The 27,208-nt window shown below is 40.1% G+C and overlaps 1 protein-coding gene across 4 annotated transcripts in view; it reads right to left on the reverse strand.

The window, feature by feature from the left end:
* FAT3 (FAT atypical cadherin 3) overlaps positions 1-27,208 on the reverse strand; it is a 378,200-nt gene that overhangs the window by 55,993 nt on the left and 294,999 nt on the right. For all 4 annotated transcript variants that reach the window (XM_088522315.1, XM_088522316.1, XM_088522314.1 and 1 more), the window contains exons 8-13: positions 22,935-23,210; positions 21,948-22,158; positions 14,543-18,616; positions 7,939-8,135; positions 6,773-6,926; positions 5,092-5,325 (exon numbers count right to left, since the gene is read on the reverse strand). In XM_088522315.1, coding sequence (XP_088378441.1) covers positions 5,092-5,325; positions 6,773-6,926; positions 7,939-8,135; positions 14,543-18,616; positions 21,948-22,158; positions 22,935-23,210 — 5,146 coding nt within the window. The remainder of the gene's footprint in view (positions 1-5,091; positions 5,326-6,772; positions 6,927-7,938; positions 8,136-14,542; positions 18,617-21,947; positions 22,159-22,934; positions 23,211-27,208) is intronic.

Consider the following 27,208-nt stretch of genomic DNA (forward strand, 5'->3'; position numbering starts at 1 on the left):
GATCCTCCTTCCCCCTGTTCACCAGGATATCCCGATGCTTGCTAAGAAATTTGCTTCCCTGTGCTTCTTGGTGGAGGAAGGAGGTATCTCCTAGCGAGGCGGCTGAATGGCTTCACCAGGAGGGCAGGGTCTCTTCTGCTGCCGCTCTTTCATTTTACACAAAGAGGTGAATATTTAGTTTCCCTGACAGAAAAAACAGGCTGATTAGAGACTTGATTGATTTAGACTCTCCATATGGAAGGCAAATGCACTAACCACAGGACTACAGAGTTAGTCTAATAGATCTCAGCCCAATTAGTCTTTAACTCTATATAACTCTTAAAAAATGGCCTAATTAAGGCACATAGGTTGACCTGTATAACTTGGTTGTAGAAATTTGTCTATGGGAGATCCTCAGGTCTTATCCTGGCTCACTGAACTAGGATTGCAACACCCATCTTTCTCCCTCAAATCCACTTAAATGCACCAGCTTCCAATACTGAGTTTTTTTTTTCTGACTGTTCATGAGAAAACAGAGATCACAGAATCACGGAATGGTTGAGGTTGGAAAAGACTTCTAGAGATCATCTAGTCCAACCCCCCTGCTCAAGGAGGGACACCTCTGCACATTTCCTGCTTTCTCCCACTGTAGATAAAACTTGCTAATTTGGGCTTCTTTTTGCAGCCTCTTTTTGCTCTTTTAAACTAGTCAAGCCTTGCTGGGAATGGGCTACGTTCTCACATCCCTGAGTGTCCACCTGTTTGCCACACATCATCTCACTGAGGGACCTGGGGATGGGGCAACCCAAGAGGCTCCCCCAGACAGATGAGCCCCTTATGACTTTGAGAATGTCCCCAATCCCACGAGGCGTTGAAGGCTTGTGACCAGCACAGCACACACGCCTGGTCTTGAAGAGCTACTGCCAGCATGCAGCATGCACACACGCCGAATCCCGAGCAGCCTAAGTGTTAAACTCTTCCCCAAAGCACACTGCCTCCCTTCCTGCTGCCTGCAAGCACTATCCTGCCTCAGTACATCCCAGGAACATCCACGGCCAGAGGAAAGAGAGAAGAGCTGCAGTGAGCTCATTCAGCACCAGTCCTGCATGACTCAAGCCAAGCAGACAAAAGAAGCCATAAATGAGTATACCACACCTAATATACAGTACTCTAGTACAAAGAGCAGAAAACTGTCAAACCTCAGAGTGTTCTGTGTTTTGCTGCGAGGCTACATTCCCTTTGAAAGCCGGCATGGATCTGTAACTCCAGGCACCCTTTACACGAGTGTGAGAGAACACTTTGAAGAAAGTATCACAATATTTTCCTAGGCTGCATTACTGAATGCTATTAGATCTGCTGTTAGATATGCTAGAATATTTCTGTATTTCTGTAAATGCTGGAAAATGTCATCTGTAATTAATCTTCCTCATCTGAATGACCTACAGCTCAGGTGCGCGTACTGCGCACTGCCCCGGGAGCCTGACGGCACAACATCATTGCATCCACAAAGCCATGAGACTCATCTCTAGAGAAGACCTTCCCAAGCCTGCATGCTTGCTCTCTGGCTTGTCACCACATGCACTGTGTGGCCTTGATCTTCATTGCACAGGGAGGGCCCTGCCTGTCTCGTGTGCTGTTCACATACGCCGCAAAAGCAAGGCGGACTCTGCCTAGCAAGCGGACCATAAATTGAGGCAAACTCAAGGCGCAGACAAAACAATTTATATCAAAAATTAGGGCAGACATTTTTCAGTAAGGCCTGACTGAGGCAAGTGAGCTGGTGAGTGCCTTTGCTGCTATTCTGGGAAAAAGCAGATTGCTTTGAATTCTGTAATTCTGTATATCTTTGAGATACTCCAAGCTCTGGCTTGCCAGTCTGCAACCGGGGAATGGATTAGCTCCTCGCAGCTTGCACGTGTTCGCTGTTCCTATGCTATGGATCAACATCCTGCCCAGGAGCTGGAGACAAGGCATGGAGACAGAAGACGATGGCTGGGAACCAGTGACATCTCTGCACCTCAGGGATCTCTTTGCAACCAAATAAAGGTCACTGCTGTCATTTTTTCTCTATCTATGTTCCTGGGTTTTCCTGCATGTTGGCTGCATGCCTTAGAAGGTACAGGCTCCAAAATGGGCAAATCTGTCTATACTGGCTGGATGGGCAGGGGATTGGGAGGTCTTGTTGACTTTGTGCCAGCCTTGGCTTGGGCAGTAGGGTAACACGGAGGTGGAAAGCACTAAACAGACAAACATGGATGGTGAAGCACTGCCGGTGCCCGAATGGTCATGAAGGCCCCTGGGAGGCTGGATGATCCCCTGCTGCTGCTGAGCGCAGTGAGCGCTCGCTGCCTTCCGCAGGCTGCACCATCAACCAACACCAGAACCGGCCTCATCATGGAGGCCGTTCCTAAGATAAAGCAACTGCTATCGAAGCAGGATTTCTAACTGTCGTTTAAAGCACTGCTGGGCTTGGTACATGTTGTCATTCATTTTTGATTTCTACTAGCAAGGCTGTAACAACATGTACGTGCATCAAAGGTGAAAAGCCCTGGAAGCGGGTAGGCAACTACGGGTCAGGTAGCAATTCAGGCTCCACATTTTTTTTTTTTGATGTTTATCTTTCTTTTTTAACTTCATGCTTGCTGTAAAGTCCCATGAATGTTTTCTTCAGTGTTGCTGCACCAGAGCAACCTGAATATCACTTACAGCAGGTTGATGCTGTGGGTGTCTGATGGGGTCACGCCAATAACTACACCCCGTCATTCACTCCAGCTCTTCTACCGTCCTAATATGAACAGAACGGAGTAATTTGGCGCTTGGGTGTAAAGATAGTGGGAGGTGGAAAATCTACCATTTCCTGTAAACTGCTCTAGCAATCTGTAAATAAATAAATAAATAAAATTGGTCTTTAAGATGTCTTTCACTTTGCACATTTCCAAACCTGATGGTGGTGAGAAGTGGGCAATATTATTTTGTGGAAACATTAAAAAATTCCAGTTGAAGCAGGAGGGGAGAAAGAATTACTTTATGTTAATGTTATTAATATCTTTTATCAAAGAGAAATGTGTACACTCTCTTCCAAGCAATTTTAATTTATGACTCCTAGCTACAGGGAGAGGTTATGTAAAATGAACTTGTGTGCTCTGGAGTTAAGTGCTTGTTAACTAATTTTTTTTTTCTGCTGAATACTACTACTACAAAAAAAGAAAAAAGTCATAGCTCTCCTTCAGAATGTCCAGCTGGTATGGGTAGTTTTTAAACATACATTCAAATTACATATGTATTAAACAGCTTATATTCCAGTCCCGAAAATTCCCAGAATATTATAATTTCAGAACTTTTACCAGCCATCAAGAGCACAATGCAAATCCAACATTGTGAACAACATTTCCATGTTATCTGTAAAATGCCTCTATTATCGAGCAGTATCTGATTAAAATATTTTCAGTTTTTCTTTTTTTTTTTTGTTAGATGGTGTTTAGTTGCAGGCAACTGCAGATCACAAATTGATTTCTCTCCAGTTTTATCTCACCAGCTTCTACACTGGTATTCCTATCCTTATGGTACATGGCTCTTCAAAGTCCAAATCAGAACTTGCAAATGCTAAGGCTGATAATAAGAGGTTGCAGAATGCCAAAAATTGATCTTATGATCATTAGGAGCCCCACAGATGTTTTCAGGAGAAAACACCGCCCAATCCTATTGGAATACAACTACATTTTATCTCTGTGTTGGGAGCATTACAGTATCCAAAATCATTCACTATGCAAGGAACCAGCATATGGAACCATAATTAATATAAAATCCAATTTTATAGGCCAGGGGCACTTTCATAATGATACAGTGTCTTATTTGATTTTCAGGTCTAATCATTAAAAGAGTACATACACCTTCCTTTTTATTACATGCACCCCTCCCTTTAAGTTATCTTGTTTCAGAAGGAAGATGTAGCAATTTGTTCATATCTTTATAATTATCTTATTAGGCAACATTGATGCTAGCTAGAACTTTTATTGACAACTTCTGATTCTAATCTTTGTGTATCCTCCCCTCCTTAAATGTTACCTCACCTGTGAGAAAATGATAATTAAAACAACAGTGGAAAACAACTTTGGATGTTCAAACTGTTCAGTAGTTTAGCACCAGTAATTGCTGTTTCACTGCAGGACACTATCATAAATTTTAATTGCAATTTTTCAACCAGAACATACGATGTGGCTCTTTATAAACATACTAACGACTGTTTGTTGTTCCTATATTGATCACTGTATGCTGATATTAACAACCTTAATAAAAACTGAGACCACCAGTACCACTGTGCTTTAGACAATAAACATTTTAAAATTGAATATATGTTTTCATTCAATAAAAGGCCAGCTTTTTATTGTGAAGCTGCATGAGCCAGTTTTTATAAAACATTACCAGAACCACAAAAATTAAAAACAAACAATTAAAGCTTTATTTATGCCATCTAATGCGAACGGGTTAAAACAAAATCTCAGATTTGTTAAGGTTTTACTTTGCATTGTTTTATATATAAACCCCTTAAAATATTTAAAATTGGGCCTCGATTTCAAGGTTAAGATCTTCATGTAATAAACTGTTACACTTTAAAAGTACAGTGAAATGTTTAGTGAAAAAAAACAGAGTGTATATAATGTGTATTCACAGTGTACAACAATAGTTTTGTGCTGAGGTAACCAGATGGAACAAATGGGAGTTACAGCGGTATAAAATTCTAGCTAAGCTGCGATTAATCAGGTATATGTCCCTATGGCATGTAACTATATTACTCACATAAACAGAGGCCTGGGTATTCAGAACCATGGCTCAGAAAAAGAGGTAAGATGACTGCAGGAAGAAAAGTTGGAATTTACCTCCGAAACTCATGACTACTATCACTGATCAACAGAAAAAAATACTCGTTCTGCAATGTTTATCTGCTAACAGCACCATGATGCCAAGCTTGGCCATGACCACTTTGATGCACTGGGAATGTATTGGAAATGGGAGATGCAAGTATATTAAAAAAAAAAAAAAACAATCTTTATCATAATTCCATGAAGCCACGATTTTCCTGAGCATTAGTTGTTAGCAGCATTATTCACTTACCTACATCAGGATCAGTGGCTTGGACTCTTGTCAATAAAGCTTTAGTGGCTGTATTCTCATAGACACATGCAGTGTAGTGATCAGATGAAAATGCTGGTGGATTATCATTAACATCTTCTAAAATAAGATGGATTTCTGACTGGCAAAACCTGCCACCACCATCTGTAGCCCGGGCAACCAAGTTGTACACAGGGATTTTCTCTCGATCGAGAGGGGCCAAGGATTTCAGCTCACCTAAAATCAATTAGTAGGCATCATTATTACTGCAATAACAATACTAATTCTAGTTAGTGTGTATCCAAGAACATGCACTTCCCAGTTACAGAAAAGCAAAACAAAAACAACCACAAAAAAAAAACAACCCCCCCCCCCCCAAAAAAACAAGACAAACAAGAAAAACAACAACAAAAAACCCCAGCCCTGCTTATTCCAATGAACAAAATAAAAGCTCATGGAATTGTCACTTTTCACTCCTCTCCATCCAACAAATGAGCAACCAAGACAAGTGCAGGGAGGGCAAGCCATTCTGGGTGGCCTTCCACACCCTACAACTTCACCCATGACACAGAGCATAATAGGGAATATTCTTAATGTCTGTCTTTCTGTTACTTTTAAGATTATAGATGTCTAGACAAAACTCTGTTCTTCTACAGATAACACCTTGAATCTGTTGAAATGCAGTCTTCTCATGCTACTGTTCAAAAAATTGCTCTAATATCTAATTTATACCAGACTTCTTCTCATACAAAGGCCTGTATTGCCATGACCAGCAGCAGCAACCAAAGCAGAGCTTGCTCAGACTGTGAGGACTTTATCCATGATCTATTTTCCACAGCACAAACAACTGCCAAACATTATCATGTCAGTAAACATCCATAACCAATCAGAAGATAAGCTTAATTTTGTAAAGATTCACAGCTCAATATAAAGTTTTTTGAAGAGGGCAACAGTTCCCCCTCCACACACTGTTTACATCTCCCAACGCCTCCTCTTCTGTCAGTCATGATGGCAATAGCAGGCGCGCTGCCTCCTGCTAGTCAGGGAGAGGAGGCCCTGCACATGGAGGAACTTAGTCTGTCATTACAGAAATCAGATCTCTGAGAAAAAGAGAGAGGTGGGATTTGTATTCATGGAAACTGAGTTTTGATTGCATGTGTTTAACCAACACAGAATCTACATCTTAGCAGGGATGAGTATCATTTTCCGAACCAACTGTAAAAGAGACAACACTTCACATGCCCACAAATGCATTACTGATATTCTTTCTCCCCTCAGATTCAGGTATAAAAGGAATGTCCTCGATATAGGCTCTAGCTGTCTATGCATCCAGCCCAAGGTGGAGGAAATGAAGCCCAGAGCTGAAGGAGCACTGTGTTGGCAGCTTCCCTGCATTTCTATCATAAGACTCCAGGACGAGTGCCCCATACACCTGCAGCCTTAATTGAGGTCTGGTTGGGGAACAAAAGGGTCAAAATCCACCTTCCTGAACGCAACATGCAGTCTGGTAGCAAACATGTCCCTCTTCCCTCTTACAACCACTACTTCAGAAGTGGCGCACCAGCAGGGACAGGAACAAGTGCCAGTTTTTCAAATGTCATGTGGTTATTGAAAGTTAATGAAAGTGCATCCCTGATGTTCAAGTATTAAAGGGTTATTTAAAAACATTTTGTCTTCATCTTACCGTTTTCTGGATCTAAGAAAAATTTATTGTTCCCAGCACCATAGAGAGAGTAGCGTATTTCACCATTGGAACCAATGTCAGCATCTTTGGCGCTGATTTTAAGGATGACTTTGTTTGATGGAATATCTTCAGGAAATAGTGCTGTGTATGCAACCTGGAGACGAAAGCAGAAATATAGGCTATGCAGTAACAGCATTTTATAGTCTTTGTGCAAGCTTTTTTTTTTAGCCCTCTGTAATACATTTTTCTATAAAAGAAACAATTTTTGTTTATATAACCCATTCCTAGAAATTCGAATCACTGTTAAGCTTTGAGGTATCACAAAAACAGTGACAGTTTATGACTATTAATTGGGCTAGTTTTAAGTAAGTGTAAAACACAGTCACATTTTCTACCTCATCACACCCATGAAATTAAAACGTTGATGGGCATGTTAATGAAGACAACTGTTTTTACCACATTATCCAATGGTGTTCAGGGGAGATCCAGGGTGCAATTCCCAGAGTGGAGTGGTGCTTTCAGTGTCAGTGGTCCATCAGTGATAATGTCAGCCTTTGAGCAGCAACCTTGAAGGAATCTGGTTTCTAATGATTTAGGGATTTGTTTCTCTCACATGGATCTTTCTGTCATAGTAATATTGGTTTCCCACTTTGCTTGTTCACAGAAAGACAAAGCTAATGGTGTAGTCAGGCCAAAATATGGGTATGTGTGGCAAAAATATTAATGAGCTACTTTCTTTTGCCTTTTCCATTGGGTCTTTGGCTGCTAGCCCTCTGCCAGTTTTGTGAAGGCTGGAATTATTTTAGGTTGAAGACATCTCCCTTCCCCAACCCTTCAGACCTGCTGAAGTGGCCAGTTGGATTACAACTGGTTGTGAAGGCAAAGCACATTTTTCCGGAGGAAAAGAGTGACTGCCTGATGCCAGCGCTACCTTAAACTTATTTATTGAGAAAAACAGGTTAGCAAAGCCATGGTGCAGAAGATGGAGGAGATATTGCTCCACTACCTTTGCTAACCCATTATCATTTCACCTTTGTTTCACTGGACAGATTCACCCTGCTCCTCCCCAGATCACTCCGGATCCTTCTGCAGAAGTCAGCTGTAAAGAGCAGTGGTGTCTATGGTAAAGCCAAAATGGTAAATTACCACGAATGCTGCTAACTCACCTGTTCACAAACTGGATTGTTATCATTAACGTCAGTGACTGTCACTTCTACAGCAGCCTGCGTTACGAAGAGGCCATCAGTAGCTGTGATGTTCAGATAATAAATGTCTTGTTCTTCCCGATCGAGTGGCCTTTTCACATAAACCTTCCATTCATTCTGAACTAGTCCCAGAGCGAACTTTCCTTTGGGATTCCCTCCTGTAATGAGAAAAGCAACAAACCATAGGCTGGGGAGTCCCAGTTGGCGCAACCACAAACACAGAGTCATCTTGGAGGGCCTGGAAGAAGCAGCCATCACTTGTTTACAGTGATCAGTGTTTTCCACCTTGCCGACTCAGGAAATCTGTGATGAGATTATTCTTCTCTGTGTTTATTGCCCCCTGAATGTCTCGTATGAAAGTGAAACAATAACTTTCATAAGAAGGAAAATCCATTTAGCAGAGCTGAAGATGATCTCTTGTTTAGTTCCCCTTAAGGGCAATCAAATTCAAACTGTGAACAATCAATAGTCTTCTCAGGATGGTACAATTGTCTTTCCACTTAGTCTCAAGAGAGGCTGTAATACTCTGTAGCTCTTGTTACCAAGACAATTTAATTAACTGTTGATTATGCAATCAAGGAGTGGAAGTAGGTTCTATTAAGGAATCCTCTAATGAAAGCTTTATCATACAGCCGCGCCGCTCTTCTGCTCATTACAATTCTAGTTTTAAAAAAAGTTTACATGACACGGGAAGACACATTAGTATTAAATAGTCCTAACAAGAGGTCATTGGTGGAGTGGTTTGAAGATAAGCACTGCAATTAGATCAACCGTATCAGAGAGTGAAAGCTGGTGAAAGCCAGCAAGGAGTGCAGGAAATGAAGCAAAACAGCTTTTTATCATGCTGAAACACTGACACTAAACCTGGCAATGTTTCTTTTTGCCATCGTTAAATTTTACAGTGACAAAAGCATACTGGGAGAAGGAAAGATCATTCTGAGGAAGGAAGTAATGACATTTCACATGAAGAAGGGTACAAGGAATTAAGGCAGGCAAAGTTCTTTGCCATTAATGTGTTTTTCTATTTTCACTTCCCCTTGAAGTGCTACAGTCCCCTGATTGGTCCATACAGAGACAACCTTCAGTCACCTTTCTCAAGTCTTCTATGCCCAGCACTGAATCCAAGTTTGGTCTCTAAAAATACATGTGCACAATGCTGGATAGAGTACTACATAGACCAAACTCATGCACTCTAGGAATTGAATGAAGATATAGTAAAAAATAACGCTGCTCCACTGGGCAAACTTCAATTCCAGCTAGGCAGCTGGAATCCTCTTCCAGCAATTCCAGATGGATAATGCTCTTCCTCACCACATTAAGCTTCCTCACCACAGTAAGCTTCCTACTGTGCTCTCCTGCAGAAATACAATTTGAGAACTATTTTCCATGTATGTGATGTAAAAAAGGCAGCACAAAAATATTAAGGGAATGCTTTTTTTTTTTCTCGTAGCAGTATCAAGAATGCCAAATATACTCAGTTTGGTTTTGCTCACAACTTATTCAAGGTCTTGACATGTGTCACGGGATCCGTCCAAGCTTAATATAAAGAGCAGGCTTTTCAACCTTCCTCTCTCCTACTTATGCTCAAAGTTTGAGTAAATAAGTATTATAAAAAAAATCAACAGAGAGAAAGGTACATTAAGGGCTGAATTTATTTGAATCATTCCTGCTGTCAAGTGACTAGATGTCACGGCTGTTGAGTCTGGTGTCACAATCCTGTCATTTCTCCAGGGAGCCTCTTAGCACAAACAAGGCAGAGAAGATCTGAACTCAAAACTGAGCTTAAAACCAAGCAAAGAAATGTTTAATGCACGTTTCAAGCCTTCTTTGTACATCAAAAAGCAGAAAAGAGGTCACAGGCTGTAATCTATGCTTTTTTTTTAATCTAAGAAGGACAAGACAGAGCAGTTTCTATTTAATATTATGAAAACTAAGTTACTTCAGGCAGGCTGCGTACATCTTTCTTGTTAAGTATCATCATTCGTGATAACTATAATTGCGTCAAAAAGCAACATTGTAATTAATAAAATTTCCAGAAAATTAGTCAGATATGCCCTATACTTACAAAAGGCCCTGTAGTCATACAGGGTACCAAAGTGATATATCAAACATAGATACTTTAGGTTGATACAGAATCTCTTCTTCTGACTAGAAAACCAAGCAGAGCTCAAATTTCTCAGTGATCTACATGACAGTCTGGAAAAACCATCATAGGACTCAGCTGAACTTTTTTTAATCCATTGTGATAAAACTTGACTTCCCTGAAATGGGGTACATTATATTTCAATGCACTATAGGCCAGATCTGAATACAGTCCAAGGCAATGTGAATCCATTGACTTGAGTCTTACTGTGCCTATCCAAGAAGGTGGACTCCTGCTGATTGCCATTAAATTCTCTATTCAGGTTCAACATCAGCATAAAAAAAGCTTAACTCTCCTTTATAAAAGGCTGTAATCGTGTCACAGTGAGTTTCATGTTGTAAACCATTAATAAAAGTGGTCTTAAATATTCTTATTTAGCTTCATGATATCAATCAGTGCTTTCCTGCATATTAGTTTTTTTGTAAAAGGAAATGATTAACTGTCCTCAGTCACTATGCAGTAATACATTCAGGGTATGGGTATCCCATTGCTAAGTAAAGAGGAAAGGTAAAATCTAATTAAAAGCAGCTGGGAGCTTTTAGGGCTGACAGTAACTCTAGCTTGAAGTAATTTTAAAATCACTGTTGCTTTGTTGTTGATGGAATGGCTTTTAAATCATATACAGGAATTTAGGGAGTATGTATAGAAAGGGTTTATAAGATTCCCTTCCACCCTGACCCCCAATCTCTCTCTTTTTTTTTTTTTTGTCTTTATTCCTTTAGAAAAGGATCAATTTGAATGGCCAAAAAATCTGTATAATAAGCAGAAAATATACGAAACAGAGTTTATTCGTATGTCCCTTTTATTATCCTATCCTTCATTTCTTTGCTTCTCAGGACTGGCTATATACTTTACTGATAAAAGACAAAGGCAGAACATATACAATAAAGTGTAACAGAAATAATGAGACGTAAACAGTAGGAGACTGTCAAGGAAATATTCTTAAAAAGGAAAGGCCAAAGAAAATCAATGCTGTGGCTCAGGGAACAATCTTCTAGTACTTATACATATGTCCTAATGCAGATCTCATTCTGTAGTCATTAATTAACTTTTTCACTAACATATTTAAGCAGATTCAGTATCCTAGGGGTGTTCTAATTAATTAGTTTTTCACTCTGAATAATGTAGATTTTCTAAACGGAAGCCTGCTGACTAGATGTATTAATGGATTCTTTAAAATCTTTTGGCAGTTTTCTTATGTTCTACTTTGAATGTCACAACACTGAAGTGCTAGCTACAAAAAACACCCCGGTAACTTTTTAGAAAGACTTTGAGGCTGAAAGAATCAGCATTATCTTTTATCTTTTGTTACTTTAAGTTTAAATAATGCTCTCGCTCTCTCCCTAGTCAGCAAATAGTACAAAGCCAAATCAAGCTCAAGTTTATGAAAAGAAAAAAGAAAAAACAGCTAGATACAAATGAAATGCAGACACACAGTGATCCAAAATAAACAAATCCTGACACACATCATTACCAAAGCACACACAGTGGGAATTATAATGGCTAAAAAGGGAGCCGAAAACTAGAAGCAGAGAGTATCTGTTTTCATTGCAATGTTCCTATCTGAAAGAGAAGCAACTGAATATTTACTAATTTAACCTATTTATTTATTTCTCTCATTTAGCTATTTCTTTAGCTGCTTCGGTTCTGATTTAGAACTCTAGGCATTTACATCACATAAGATAGCTCAGTGTATCCCTCACCCCAGGTTTAAGATGTTTGTTTAAGGAACTGCTCCAACACTAAAACCAATCCTGCCAGTTTTACAATCACAAGATTGAGCACACTCGTCTTCAGCCTGCAGTACAAACCCTCCCCAAACACTTAAATATCCATTTCTGCAGAGCTCCAGGATCCCAAAAGGGCAGGCAATCTCCTTAGGTCCCAGATGTTGCCACCAGGCAATCAGTGCTGATCCTGCCAGGGACGTTGCCTTAAGGTGCTTAGGGCGTACAGAAACAGCAATAAAAACTCGGCTTATACTGGGCAATGAACCCAGTGGAAAAAAATAGTGCCAAATACCAGTTCTTCCCTCAAAAATATACCACCACCTTTGTATTAGACATTGTTGTCTGTTCTTACATTCATGTCCTGATGGAACCTAACTAACATCAGATGGGAGCATTAGGGAGCGTTAAACACTTCACTGTACCTAAGTCCTGGCAATTAACTTATTTTTCTGGCTGCTTTTTCTGGTTTATCACTGTTAAATCTTTTTAATATGTGGCTGGGTCTAAGCTGGCTCATCCTAGCCAAGGATCAGCTGAACCTGGGTTTTAGCCACACAGCCTCAAATTAGATAAGTGATAGTCTCAATAAGGGAGAGGAGAAGGAGAAGGAGAAAGTTATTCTATCGCTAAGTGTATTTCTGTGACTCCTTCTGATTTTCTGGTAAAATTTAAATATAGTGCTTTCACTTTGTGAAAATCTCCAATTGCCATCATACTCCTAAAAATAAATGGCAAGTGCAACAGTTTTTTTTCCACCGTTCAAAGTAAGATGCATCTAGATTTGAAAATGGCAGCCACTTGCCACTGACTGTGTAAGCAAGCCCTAAGCTAAAACAATTCAAAATAGATCACATATTTATTTACCCACCAGAAGGTATTTACCCTTCTCAAAGTTGATTAGAAGGCTTGTTATTGTATATGTGAAAAAAAGCACATGGTCTCTTCTATAACCACATCCAGCCCAGGATGTTCATTTTCCTCATCTTCTAAAAGATGATTTTTCCATCTATTTTCTGTGTGCTACTTTTCACCAGCTGTATTTGCTGTATCCCCATACTATTCTCATCATTTATTTTCTTTTTCCCTTTTCAGTTGTGTGTTGTATTTACTGTATTTACAGAAATGTCAGTGTCTCAAAATGTCTTCAAAAAGCCACAGTCACTTTGAATAATCATCTAGATAATATGATTCCATTAAATATTCAAGTGCTGAGCTGAATTTGGGGTAAAGTGTGAGTAGACAATTTCATTAGTTAAACTGTAATTTAGCATGTTTTAACATATTAATCAAAAGAACCTAATTCTATCTGTGTACATTTCCCAAATTGAATGACTGCGTTCAAAGACAGTGAAGCTTCTGAGCACAAATGCTATAGCAATTGTAATGCAGACATTTGAGAGAGTTTTGGGATTTGAGATCTAATGTTTTCAGTAACTCAAAAAGACTGGCAAAAAGTCTAAAGTATTTTGAACTGGGATACAAATGAAGGCAGAGATTTGTTTGAGCCACATGTGATTGGTGTTATTAAAATGTCCAGTTTTGCTAAATTAACAGCACAGGAATGTGAAGAAAACAGATGAATTTATAACTAAAATGATTAACAGATGACTTAAAGACTTTGGAACTAACAGAAAAACAGTATCTTAGGCTAAAAGTACTACAGTATACTAATATCATTTTGTTACAAATATTTTATTTGCTTTTCTTGTAAGATGCTATACTGGTGTCTCAAAACTCCTTTCAGTATCACAACAAAACCACTAAGATGAAGTATTTAGTTTTAGACACATGGAAAGTCTGGCACAGACAGTTAACGAATCTTTCCCAATGCCTCTGAGTTTCACCCACAAGGTGATTTTTTTGTCTCTAACCCTAATAGCCTAAAACACAACACACTACAAACACCCAGAACTTTTTGCCTTCAACCTGAACACGGATTTTTATTTAAACCACCAAAATGAATTTTTGTTTTGCAAATGATGCTATTTCAGGTGTACAACACAGCTAACCCAGGGCTATGCACACTTGTCACTATAACCCATCCCACTCCCATTGCCATCTTGAGAGCCAATGCAGGGTAGGAGTTAAGCCAGACTTGGTATTTTTGCCCACTGTCTGCTATTTACATGGAGTCTTGCATAATTCTAATCCTGTCAAAGGAGATAGATGAGAGTTTGTCCAATCATCTGGCTATTACTGTGTAACTGATACTAGCGTTTGGTTATGAAGGTTGGGGGGAGTGAAAACATTGTTCCCTAAAACATCTATAAGAGAATGAAGGCTGTAGGCAGAAAAATAGCTGCAGCAACCTATCACTCATCATATACATAAACAAAATCTAGCCTGAATCTAGGAGAAAAGAGTAAGTATAGCACAACAGGAATAAGCAATGTCACTACGCTTTGAAAAATATGTTAATAATGTAGTTGGAATTGCCTCATGCCATATATAACAATGCACTGCAGCTAAGCAGTCCTTCAGAGTGGATAACTACTTCTCTGCTCAGTAATCTGTATTTATAAGCAATGGCCCTCCCCACTCCCTTTGATTTACAATTTCCTTATTTCTCCCCTCCACCCAAATTTCCAAGTAGCGTATCTGAAACCCTGCCAAACCTTCACATAAAACTGGGTGACATGTAGTTTTTCAGTAAGGCTGGTTTTGACAAGAAAGCACACCTTTGGTTTCTTACCTGTAATATGGTAGCTAACCTGCCGGTTCATGTCGGACGTGTCTTCATCCCAAGTGCTAAGCACAGCCACAACCTCACCCGGCGGGTCGCTCTCCTTCACCGAACCTCTGTACACCTCATGCTCAAAGACGGGCGCGTTATCGTTTATGTCAGTCACGGTGACGGAGACCAAGGTGGTTGAGGACAAGGATAAAGTGTCCCCCAGATCTGAGGCCACGACCGCAAAAGTGAAAGCAGGATCCTTTTCATGGTCCAGATCCTTCAGGGTGCTGATCCAGCCACTGTTGCTGTCAATGGCAAAGGCTTCTGTGATCTTTTCCAGCTCCGATTCCACTGCCAGTGTATAGGTGACCTGCCCATTTGCACTTGCATCTGCATCAACTGCTTTAACCTGCATAAGCTTCGTTCCTATGGGCATCCCTTCCATTATTATAGCATCATAGCTAGCAGTTTCAAACATGGGCTTGTTGTCATTTACATCCAACACCTTAACCTCCACATCCACTGTTATTACAATGTCTACTTTGTCTAACCGAATGGTGGCTGCAACTTTGAAGTGAAAAGCCGAATTTGTCTCATGGTCAAGCCTCTTATCCAATTTTATGAGTCCTGTGTCTTGCTCTATGATGAAAATCCCATCTTTGTTGTTTTCAGTCAACTCTCCATTAACCGTGCTATACAAAGCACCCTGATTAGGCAAAACATGCAGAATGTCAATAGTACTGCCGATAACAGTGTCTTCTGTCACAGTGAAAGAATACTGTGGTTGAGTAAAGGAAGGCAAAAATATTTCTGGAGGTAAAACGTGGATGTAGACAGGAATAAGAGAATGCTTTACAGGAATGCCACCATCAACTGCTTTAACAAAGAATGACAGAACTGTGTTTTTCAGCTGATTAAAGCTACCCTTAGTAACCATCCATCCATTGTCTGGATCTATTTCAAGCAGATCAGCTACTGAAACAGAAGCCTCACTATACAGTGAATAGGTAATTCTTGAATTGGCTCCATCGTCTGGATCCACAGCTTGCACCTGGGTCACCAAGTAACCCTTCCCAACATCTGCTTTGACACTTGCTCTGTATTCTACAGTCATAAACTGCGGAGCGTTGTCATTCTCATCCACTACTATCACTCTCACAGTACAAAATGTAGTCCTGCCACCTCCATCAAGGGCCCTCAGAAACACACCAATATCGCCTTCCAGGGGGTTCTCCCGATCCAGTCGCTCAGTTGTTAAAATCTGCCCATTGCTATCAATCAAAAATCGGTCCTTGGCAAAGTCATTTATTATGGAGTAGCTTACTTGGCCATATATACCTGAATCACCATCTGTGGCTTTCACGTGGATTACCTTAGTTCCAGGAGCAGCATTTTCTCTAACCTCAGCAACATAAACACTCTGTGTAAACACAGGGCTGTAGAGATTGGCTCCAAGGATCCGTATGTGCACCTGAGCCGTGCTGGTGAACAACCCATCTGAGACAGAGACATTTAAGCTATACATGGGTTCCATTCTCTGCTTCCGGTGATTGGAAAGGGTGATAACACCGCTCTTGCTGTCCATGATAAAACTGGTCCGATCATTTCCTGAGAGGATGCTGTACTCCAGCCTGCCAAAGTCAGAGCTGTCAGCATCAGAAGCTTGCACACAAGTCACAAAATGACCACGAGGTGCCAGTTCGCTTACATATGATTCATAAATTAACTGGTTAAAAACTGGAGGGTTGTCATTCATATCTGTTATTGAGATGCTAACAAGAACCTCACTGCTAAGTGGTGGGAAGCCATTATCAGTTGCTCTGACTTTCAAGCTGCATTGCTGTATGAACTCATGATCCAACATACGGGCTGTCAGAATTAGGCCACTTGTGCTGTCTATATGAAAGTAGTCAGTGCTGTTAAAGGTATCCTGGACTATCTGATACTGCACTATTTTATTATTGTCAGAGTCAGCATCAGTAGCAACAACCTGTAACACAGGAGTCCCAATCAAGGATGCTTCAGACAAGGTAGCATTATAGGCTGACTGATCAAAAATTGGAGGATTGTCATTCACATCATTAATGATCAAGTCCACAGTGACCTCAGCTCGCGCACCAGTGAGGGCATCACTGGCTCGTACGGTCAACTTGAAAAGAGAATTTATTTCATAGTCCAGTGCACTGATGACGCTGAGAACTCCAGTATCAAAGTCAATATTAAACTGGTTGTAGGGATCTCCATCAACAATGATATAAATGATACCCTGGCCTTCTGGACTGGTTGCGTTTATGCTTAATATGGGAGTGTGCATTTCCACATCTTCGTTCACGGAAGCTGTATAGAATGGTTTGTCAAAGACAGGCATTGCTTTGTTAACGATAGTGATGGGGAGCTCTACTGACGCAGACAACGAGGGGTCACCACCATCTTTTGCAACGACGACCGCCAAATACTCTATATTGGATAAATCAGAATTGAAGGCTTCTTTTAAAATAACACTGCCAGACACCCTGTCGATTTCAAAATGTCCATAGTCTTCCTTCAGAAGATATGACACTTCACCATTTTCATCCTTATCTTTATCAATAGCCGTCACTCGATATATCAGGGTACCAGGCTCAGCATCGACCTGCACAGCAGCGTAGTAGGGAAGCCCTACGAACACCGGAGCGTTGTCATTGATGTCCTCAATGTGAACTCTGACCACTACTCGAGCAACACGAAGGTGATCTAGTTCGCGGCTTGCTTCCACCACCAACTCGTACAGCTCTTGCTCTTCTCGGTCAAAGGGGATGCCAGTGGTCTGAATGACTCCTGAGGTAGATTTGATTTTAAATTTGTTGCCTGGGTTTAGTATACTGTATTTCAAGGGCTCATTGAGGCGGTTACCAACAGCATTCACCACAGCGATCTTTGTGATATTTGTAGTGTTTTCTGAGATGGAGGTGGAATAAAAGTTTTGTGTGAAGTGGAGTCCACTATCCATGGCTTCCTTTACCATTATTGTCACCATAGCAGTGCTGTAAAATTTCCCATCAGATACTCTTACTATTAGCATATAATGGTCTTTGGAAAGGCTATTGTTTTTTATGGTAAGCACTCCCGTACTTGAATCAATTAAAAAATGGTCCATACTGCCTTCAATCAGACTGTATGTTAATTCAGGAGGAATCTCTGAATCTGGATCTGTAGCCTTGACTTTAAGAACTTCAACACCAGCATATGTGGGCAGAAGCAAGACAGTCTCAAATATGGGCTGGCTGAAGACTGGCGCGTTGTCATTGACATCTGTTACCTCAATAGTCACTTCAACTGGGCTCTCTGCTGTAAGCTGGGGATTTCCACTGTCTCTAACGTGGACATGAAAGTGGAAGTGGGCTATTGTTTCATGATCCAAATTTGCAATTGTTCTGATTGCACCTGTGCTGGAATCAACCGTGAAATACTTTTTTGCTGTAGATTCAACAATCTGGTAGACAAGCAAAGCATTCTGATTACTGTCAGCATCAGTGGCTCGTATCACGAGGGGACTGTTACTTGCACTTCGGACTATGCTATTTACAGGAGCAGCTTCACTTATGCTGCCCGAATACTGAGAGAAGAGAAAAACTGGTGCGTTATCATTCTCATCAACAATCTGAATGTTCACAGTGGCATTTGATGCCATGCCTGCCATATTTGTTGCCTGTACAATGAGCTGATAGAAGGAAGCACGTTCATAATCAAGGGTTTTTTGACTGGTGATGACTCCAGAGTACGGATTTATAGCAAAGACTCCATCCACATTCCCATCTTTAACCTCATAAACTAACGTGGACTGACTGATTGCAGAAATTAAGATGACAGAAGTACCAACGTCCACATTTTCGTTAACCTCTGCTTGGTATTCTTTGAGAGTGAACTTCGGGTGGGAGTTATCTGCCATTGTCACAGATATTCGCACAATTGCTGTTGCAGACAGTGGTGGAGAACCTTGATCAGTCACTTTGACTGACAAAACAAACTGTCCCATTGTGGTTAAATCTGGCTCCTTCAGTAATGTAATGATCCCTAAAACTGGTTCGATCTTGAATGTGTTTCCAGTATTTCCTAAAACAGAAACATTTTATGCAAATTAGAAGTGAACTACAATTCGCTTAAAGCACAGTTTAAAATGGGGTGAAATTACCTGTAATCTGTCAAAGTCAGGTATTGAAAAAACAAAATAATTAGAGGGTCTTTCATCTTTCCTCTTTGAAAATCAGGCCACCTCAGAAGTCAGTATAGGTGTTCAAAACCTATCAACATCAGAAACTCAGGTACTGCTACCTACCTCTTGACTCTGAGTGTCAACATTTGAACAAACGGCACAAATAGACTATTCCCAGAACAGAAGCGGGAAAGAGCATCAATTATGGAAATTAGTCAAATGCATGTATACCTAAATCACAGAAATTAGATCAGAGGCTAATAAGCCAATTACATTACAAAGGAGCAACAGCTCTACCCATTAACTGAAGGGAATATTAAGCAACTAGAGAGAAGATTACAGTAGCTCAACTCTCAAAGAACTGGATATAAAAGGTTAAAGTGGCATTTAGAAAATTAAACAGAACAAATAGCTTAGAAAAGAGATAACTATCTTGTGCACAAAGGTTATCATATGATCTCTGGGAAGGAGGAATCTAGATGAACAAAACTTAGCAGACAATGTTATGAAATTTTCATTAGAAAATGCAGGCAGGGAGATCACTGCCTTCATAAATGTGAAGAGAGTAAATTTATATCAAGTACATTCTTTTCTTTCTCTTTTTTAAGATATCTGTATTGCCAACCTCTTTGTTAGCAGACAGATGCAAAGCTTTGGTATTTATCCTTAACCTATACTTAGAGATCACCTTTGCTAGGCAATCCATAATTTGCTGATCCATTGTGTGCCTAGTAAAGGGCAGGATGCTATGTGTGTTATATGACAAAAAGGCTCTTTTTCTGAATTAGACTCTAAATACAAACAGCATGTACTAAGCTATGGAGATACCAGTCATTATAACCTGTTCCTGTTATCGTGGCAATTTATATTTCAAAATGTAGAACCGCTTCCAATCTACTGTAAAGCATCCTGGAGATAAATATTTCCTTAGGTAACTGTTAGTAAACAGATATTCTTTACATGGGTATGTTTCAGGTGCTGTGCAAAGAGAAGTAAATATGAAAATTCTATCTGGGATAGAAATACATGGAATACTTGATGAAGTGAATTAATTAAACTATTTTGAAGATGTGATGCACTATCTCCTGTAAACTCTGGTGCCTAGAAGCTAATTTAAGGTACACACTATGGTCTGTTGTTCAGTACTGGTAGTGGTTTTCCATTTATCTGCATCCTTTCAGCAGACTTTACTAGCTAAAACAAAAATCATGGCATGCATTGAGGAACTGAGATTCTGCCAGAGATACAAATTCTCATAAAGATCACAGTATCTGCCACATTTGCAGACGCTGCAAATGGTGCTGTGGTTATTTTGTCAGAGCTTGCTGATACGAATCAACTGCGGTCACTGATTGCCTCATGTAAGGCCAGAGCTGGTTCTTCTCCTTTAGGGATTTCTTATGAAATTATACAAGAGTTAGTTACTTTTTTTTAACGATTGGTCTGTTCACATGTAAGCTGATCTAAGTATTTCCCCTGACTAAAGGGACTGTGTACAACGTGAGTCCTGCAGTCAGAATTAGTATCCTCAGCAGCTCAGATTTTATGGATCATAGAAAACTACAGCAACAGAAGACTGAATTTTGATGCATTTAGGATTGGAACATCTGTGTATAATGGAACTGTGGCAGTGCACAGCTTTATAATAAATGCAAGTTTGAAGTGTGACACTGCAGTGAGAGCTTCTCATGAAAAAGAAACAGGCTGTAATGGAGTAGAACGCCTCTAGAAAGAGAAAACAAATAAGCAGACAAAAGAAAGGGTGATCTAACAGCCAAAACATCCTTTCTAAGCATCCGATTTTCTGTTTGCATCATGTGCACTATTACCAGTGTATGGGAGACCACAGGCCTGGCATGTCAGGCTGCGCTTTGCATTGTGGTGGCACCTAGAGGTGCCTGCCTTGCAGCCCAGCCTAACAACTGCTGTAGAAACACAGCAGAAAATTCTCAAACTTCTAGTACTCCAGAAGACAAGATACATCAATAAATTACACAAATTGCAAGGGAGGAGGGGAGAAACGAGCATAACAAAACCAGTGAGATAGATAGGCCTGTAGACGTGTAGATGATATAATGACTGCAACACTGAACCAACAAACCCTTGGGCATGCACATGGCAAAGAGCTGAGTATGGCCAGGCATTAGCGAAGGCCTTCACCAGGCTGACGGCTCCACTCCAGTACAAGGAGCTGTTTATGATGCACCAAGCTATTAGTAAGTGATTTGTTAACCTCTGTGTGTAGTGAAACTGAGGTTTACTATGTTCTTCCTCCAGTAGTAACATTTATCTTGAATATATCTTAGGTTTCCCTCTGTTTCTCTGTTCTTTTCCCCAACCCTTGCTTTTAGGCTTTTATATTTAGGTAGAGGAGTGAGAAGTAAAGAGATGCAATTGTGATTACAGTTTTACATCAGTACAAGGATAGAGCAGGCATCTAGAAAATACCAAGAACACTCTTGAACTACGTTTTTCCAGGCACCCAAACTCATCTATTTAGTGCTTGCTCTAAAAGGAACAGTGCTGCCCTGCCTTGGCACATATAAAAATTTCCCTGATCTTAGATAAAGGCCATTGGAGTAGCTAGAGAAAGCTACATTTGCTTGTCTGTGTGGCAAGGATAATGCAAATTTCCCATAATCTTGCTCACATACTCACAGAAAAATGCTTTTGCTGATATATGATAAATTTAAATATACACAGCCTTCTAGCAAAACCAGTTGTATTCTGGTATCACTGTCCCTTCCCTTAGGCTTCTATTGACATGCTGTAATTCTAAAAGAGGCATTGTGCTGCTAAACTACTACTGCTCTGCTGGCAGAAGTTTTTAGCCTAAACCTGATGTCACTCCCCATGTTCCTTTGATTATAATATCAGCAAAGATACCAGCTCACACCAACTGTCAGGGTATGCATTTATGAAGAATCTTGTATGTACTAGACTGAAGCCACTGACCCGAGAACAGTCACTGCTAATAGCTTTTGGCACCCAACTTCTGTGATGGATGGTAAAGGGCTCAGGATCCATCTAGTGAATATGAAAGCAACCCTCTTCTGAAAGATTTTTGTATTGTATAGCTTAAAAATGAAAAGCAGCTAACAAGAACACGCCATCGTTGTTCAGCTCTATAGAGGAAGGTAGGAGAAAGAAGCTGTCGTGTTAATAAGGGTAAAAGCACTTTCCAGTTTATTGTGAATCATTTCACTGTATATTTGCAGCCTCTGAACTGACCTGCTTCAATAGTGTAGATAAGCTCTGCGTTTTCTCCTTTATCTTTATCCAAAGCTGTGACCTGCAAGACTGCTGATCCAATAGCTGCTGATTCAAATACTGAGGCTTCATACAGTGGACTGGTGAAGTATGGGCTGTGATCGTTGGAATCCTCCACATTTATGATGACTCTGGCCAGGTTTCTTCTATAAGGGAATTCTTGATCTCGGACCTACAGAAAAAGTGCATAATACACATACCAATCTGTTACATATACACACTGCTCGTTACGCTGGGACTGATGCCCTGCTCGACTCCTGCTTGCTGGAGGGCACAGGGGCTCCCTGGGCTCCCTCCACCTTGAGCTGACCCTGTTTCCACTGGGCTCTTAAGTGATTAAAGAAAATAGCAGACTACAGTGATAGGATTTTTTTCCACTAACTTCCACTTCATAATATATAACCTTCATTTGAAAACAGAGTAACTAATGTTATGCAATTTAGGCACATTGACTTAAAAAAAATAAAAAAGGTAGTCTTTTTTTTTGCATACTTAAGCATTTGGAAAGTAGCTAAAAGCTGTTTCGTGTAGCAATAGCTTATGTCCTGAAATACGTCTGTAAAAGTAAACTATAAATCAGACTTCTGTTTGCAAGGGCTGTAGCATTCTGTATGACAAGAAAGTAGTTATCTTCCTGTGAATAACTTCTCAAATAATTTCCAGTCTCTCTCTTAAAAATTCTAAAAGTTATATTGTATGAAATGACCAGGTGCCAAGAGATTATATAATTTATTACTTGCTCTCCTTTGAACTGGCAAATCATTTCATACTAAGTACAATATATTCACAGTGAGTTTCATCAAAAATGAAATAAAAAATATAAAATAAATGCACAGCAGTGCAGGTAAGATGAAATCAATGACTGCTTACTGCAGTGGAAGTCCTAAGGCACACACGCACCTGAGACAGCAATGACTGTTCTGACCCAAATGAACACTGTGTTCTTACCATGACAGTAAGGATGTGTTTGTCCTGAGCTTCATGGTCCAGCCTCTCAGCAGTGTAGAGCACCCCAGTGTTGGGATCAATTCTGAATTTTCTCATGCTGACTCCATCGATGCTGCTGTGAATAGTGAAGCTCAACTTATTTTTCTCATCTCTGTCTATAGCTTCAATTTGCAGAATTTCAGTATCCGGGAGAATGTCCTCTGAAATGGTGACATCATAACTTGCCTGAGAGAATTCTGGGCCATTATCATTGTTATCCAGCACTTTGATAAGAACCTGTAGTTAATGAAAGAAAACCATTTGAAGTCATTAAGTCTAGTAAGATTACTGAATAGGCACCTAGAGAGAGGCACCTTCAGATGAGTTATAACATGATGTTATGTTGCTGTATGGTGGGACTGAGAAATGTTGAGAAATACATACTGAGAAATGTCATTTAAATAGTTACTATTTAATAGTTTCCTATTTAATACTATTTAGTAGTTACTGTTAAATAGTTACTATTAGTTCAAAAGAAATAGTAAATATACTGGAAGCAAAATTCTCCCTAATTAAAAGACCTACTCAGGAAATATGACAGAGAAGTACATATAGGAGATTTGCAGTATCCATAGATTGGAAAATATATCTACAATAATAACAGGGAAGATTCAACACTTCAATCACTCTGTTGGTTACAAGGGATTTCTACAGCTGCTATGGGATTTCCTTTTCCCTACTCTGTTAGCAAAGCTAAAAAACAAGCCTCTTAATGTCACCTAAATCCACTTCTTATACTACCGAGTCAGTTCAATCCTGAATTGTGTTTTGCCTCGTACATTATGTTGTGATTGTGCCACATTAAATCACTGCAGCAGTACAGACTTGAAGTTGCCATTACATTTTAGGCTGTTAGGGACAGTAATATTTGGGAGCACACAAATAATTTTACAAAGACTGAAATAAAACAAACTTTTTATTTAAAAGTTTCAAAATAACCAGGAACTGCTTGGGAAATGCTGTGCCCTGGACTCTTCTTTAGCATGAGGTGACTTGACCTGTGTTGCAAGGTCAAGTTCTGAACTGTTCTGTTGTTTGGAACAGTTTCTGTTGTTCTGAAAAGTGCTTGGCTCTTATTTTAAGCATTTTATTACTTTGCTTGATCAAGCCCTGTCCACCCATACCTTTTCTTTCTAAGGAGCAGAAAAATACAGCTGTACCTATACTACAATATTGCACAAACAGATATTGGCCTCAGAAAGAAAATAAAGTGTAGGTTTCCGTGATACTTGGAAGGGTTTGCAGGACGCATTACCAGCAGGAACACGAGCAGTTGTAAGCAGCCGTCATAATGAACTAGCCTGGGAAATGTTTAAGAGACAGCTGAAATAAAATGCTCTGTGAGTTAAATGGCATTGGACTTCAACTGTGCTTTCCATACAATTTCATTTTCACCAGATTATGGTACGCCAGAGTGAAGCAGAGAGAAGCCTATATTAAGTTATGCTTTAGTCTTGGACAGATAGCAATAAAATTGGAAGGAAATATACATTGCTAGGCCTATAATAATGATGAAATTCACGTAACTTTTTATATTTTTACTGTTGATATACAATATATCACGGTCTGTTTCTGACCCGAGAGAAGAAAATCACACACACGCATCTGAAAAAGATGTGAAGAAATGTGTTTCCATATATGAAAAAAAAAGGCCCGGGGGAAAAAAAATAGAGGATTCTACTTCTGCTCTGGGGCTCCATGGAGGCAGGGATCAACAATTAAATATTTTGCTAGTGTAAGAAAGAGACACTGAAGCAATCTGACCTGGGGATAATCTGATTAGGAGCATTTAGCCCTTAATGGCATATTCTCTAGCTCCTACCACTCTAACACGGCCAGATTACTGCTGCATTGCTAATGCAGACAAGAAAACATGTTTTATTTTACTTTTTACTTAACCAGTGAACAAAAACTTGCATCTTTTTAGATAGTCTAACAGAAAAGTAAGAAGTTTTCCAGTGGATTTGATTAAAACCACTGAGTTTATTGGGTTCTACTGATGAGTTTTACACCAAAGTCAACCTTGAACAAAGCAAGCTGCCCCCCAGGGCCCCTTCACTTCTGCCTTCCCTGGACTGCATGAATAAACTGAGGCCTGGGGAAAGCCATGAGGCTACAGCAAATACAGTGATGCTTCATGAAGCACTGAAAAAGGGATGATGCCCCGACGTGTTACCAATAGGGAACATGATACTGTCTGGGGAGCTGGAGTGTTGGAGAGGGGAAAGATAAAAAGCGAAGCTCCTCATTAGCCATAGTCCTTCAACTTACTGGGAAAATATGCACTCAAATTATTTTGGTTGTTTTAAGAACAGAACATGTTCCCCCCACTTTCATTTCCTCTGTGCTGTGAAGCTGTTCAAGCGCCTGTTCGAGTCGCAGGCACCCTTCCTCCCTAGGGACGACTGTAGCTGAGTGATTTGTCAAGTGATCCATATTGTAACACATATTATTTATTACATACTCTGCATTTCAAAAGGCACTTCCATCTGGAGATCTTACAATGGTTTAGAAACGCTAACAAATGGAGGTGATACTACTGCTTCAGAATTTCTTGTATTAAAACAGAGTTTGAGGTATTTTTCAGTTTTGTCAGCTGCTTCTCAAAACGCTCATGAGTCAACTGTGATTTTAAAGCTACAGTCTCTCCTCTGCCGAGGGAAGCATCTTCCCTCATGACAAAAGAAAGTCACACGATATAGGGAATACTGATTACAGAAAGAGTTCTGTCAAACCCACAAACTGTGGAAAAGGAGGAAATGTAACTCTGTTCTTCAAAATTTAGGAGTCTTAGGAGATACTTGAAACACTATCAAGTAAAACAAAACCAAACTTAAGAGATATATTTTAAGTAATGCTATTCTATTCCCCTTAATCCTGAGAGTATTTTGGAGGAGCAAGTGCCTGTTATCCTCATCCGTTTTACTGGAAAGCAGTACCTGGCTGCAAGGTTAATGACTTATCAAAACTGCATGAAAAGTAGAGTAGTAAAGCTGGGAAAGAAGCTCAGAACATGGTATTCTTAGGTCTGTTCTTAAACCATCCCCCTTTTGTTGGGTCATCTCAAAATGCCACCTCCCTCTGTAGCAATTTCCTGCTCAGCAGGATGTCTTCGAGCAAGATGCAAAGTAAAAAGAGGGGAAGACTTTTCCTCTAATGAAGGACAAATGCAGCACTGATACCAGCACCAGCCTCATAGAAAACCTGATCCTGCAAACATATGGTAAGTTAAGTAAGTGAGCTGAACTGCAGTAGATGGCTAATACGAGGAAAGCTACTCAAATTCAGTAAATGGTTGCCAAAGTTGGACATAAAACCCTAGTGCCACTGGCAAACTTCCCATGGACTTCCAGAGGGTCAGCATTCTGCTTCTTGCAGCCATGTGCCTTAACCAACCCTTCAAAGAAGCCATCCAGGACCCTGTGCAGTTCTGCTGCAGGGATTCGAAGACTCACAAGTATATGTTTATTTTCATACTTTTTTCATATCTATTTCCAAACCAAAAGATATGTTAAAAACCAGCAGTTGCACAAGTATCATTCGTTACCGTGCAGGCGACTGGGGTCTTATGCTGCGGCAATACCAGTCGTGCAAAATCAAAGACAGGTTGTAAAAGTTTTCCAACACGTCTCCAAAAGGTGACAGATGGAAACGTTTACTGTTTGCTTGCTGTCAAGTAGGGACTCCTCTTTGCTGAGGACCATGCAAGGTTACCGACTAAAGCACTTTTCATGGACAAACATTAGCTGGACGTCTTTTCACCATGCTCATAAAGCAAACTTGCAGCACGGCAGTCTGCCCAGTTATCCTTGAAAGCTCCTATCTTTCCCAATACGTCGCAGGCTGCAGAAAGGCAGACTTGCCTATTCCCGCTTCTATTGTGCACTGCCTAATTTACAGTCCGAACAAGCATCTCGCTATAAAAGATTTGCTTCTCTCTGCTCACTTCCTATTTCCCACAGTTAAAGCAACTTTCAAATAAAGGATTCCTGGGCCCCCAAGCTTACAAATTAGGCAAAGTAACACTCAGGGCACTACCAAAGACTTTGTATTCAAAATGGCAAGTGAAAGGCCTAGAAAAATACAATCAAAGCAGCCCAAAATCTAATGCAGGAAGTGTCTCCAAAGCTGTTTTTAATGTTGCCCATCACAAATACCTTTGGTTTAGGCACGAATGTATTTGAGTGAAAACTGGATAAACGCCAGGAGCTGCTTTAGAGGCATTAGAAGCTGGA

Source organism: Tinamus guttatus, unplaced genomic scaffold (genome assembly GCF_059628265.1).
Source record: "Tinamus guttatus ecotype Peru unplaced genomic scaffold, ASM5962826v1 Tinamus_guttatus_pri_ptg000150l, whole genome shotgun sequence".
Taxonomy (NCBI): Eukaryota; Metazoa; Chordata; class Aves; order Tinamiformes; family Tinamidae; genus Tinamus; species Tinamus guttatus.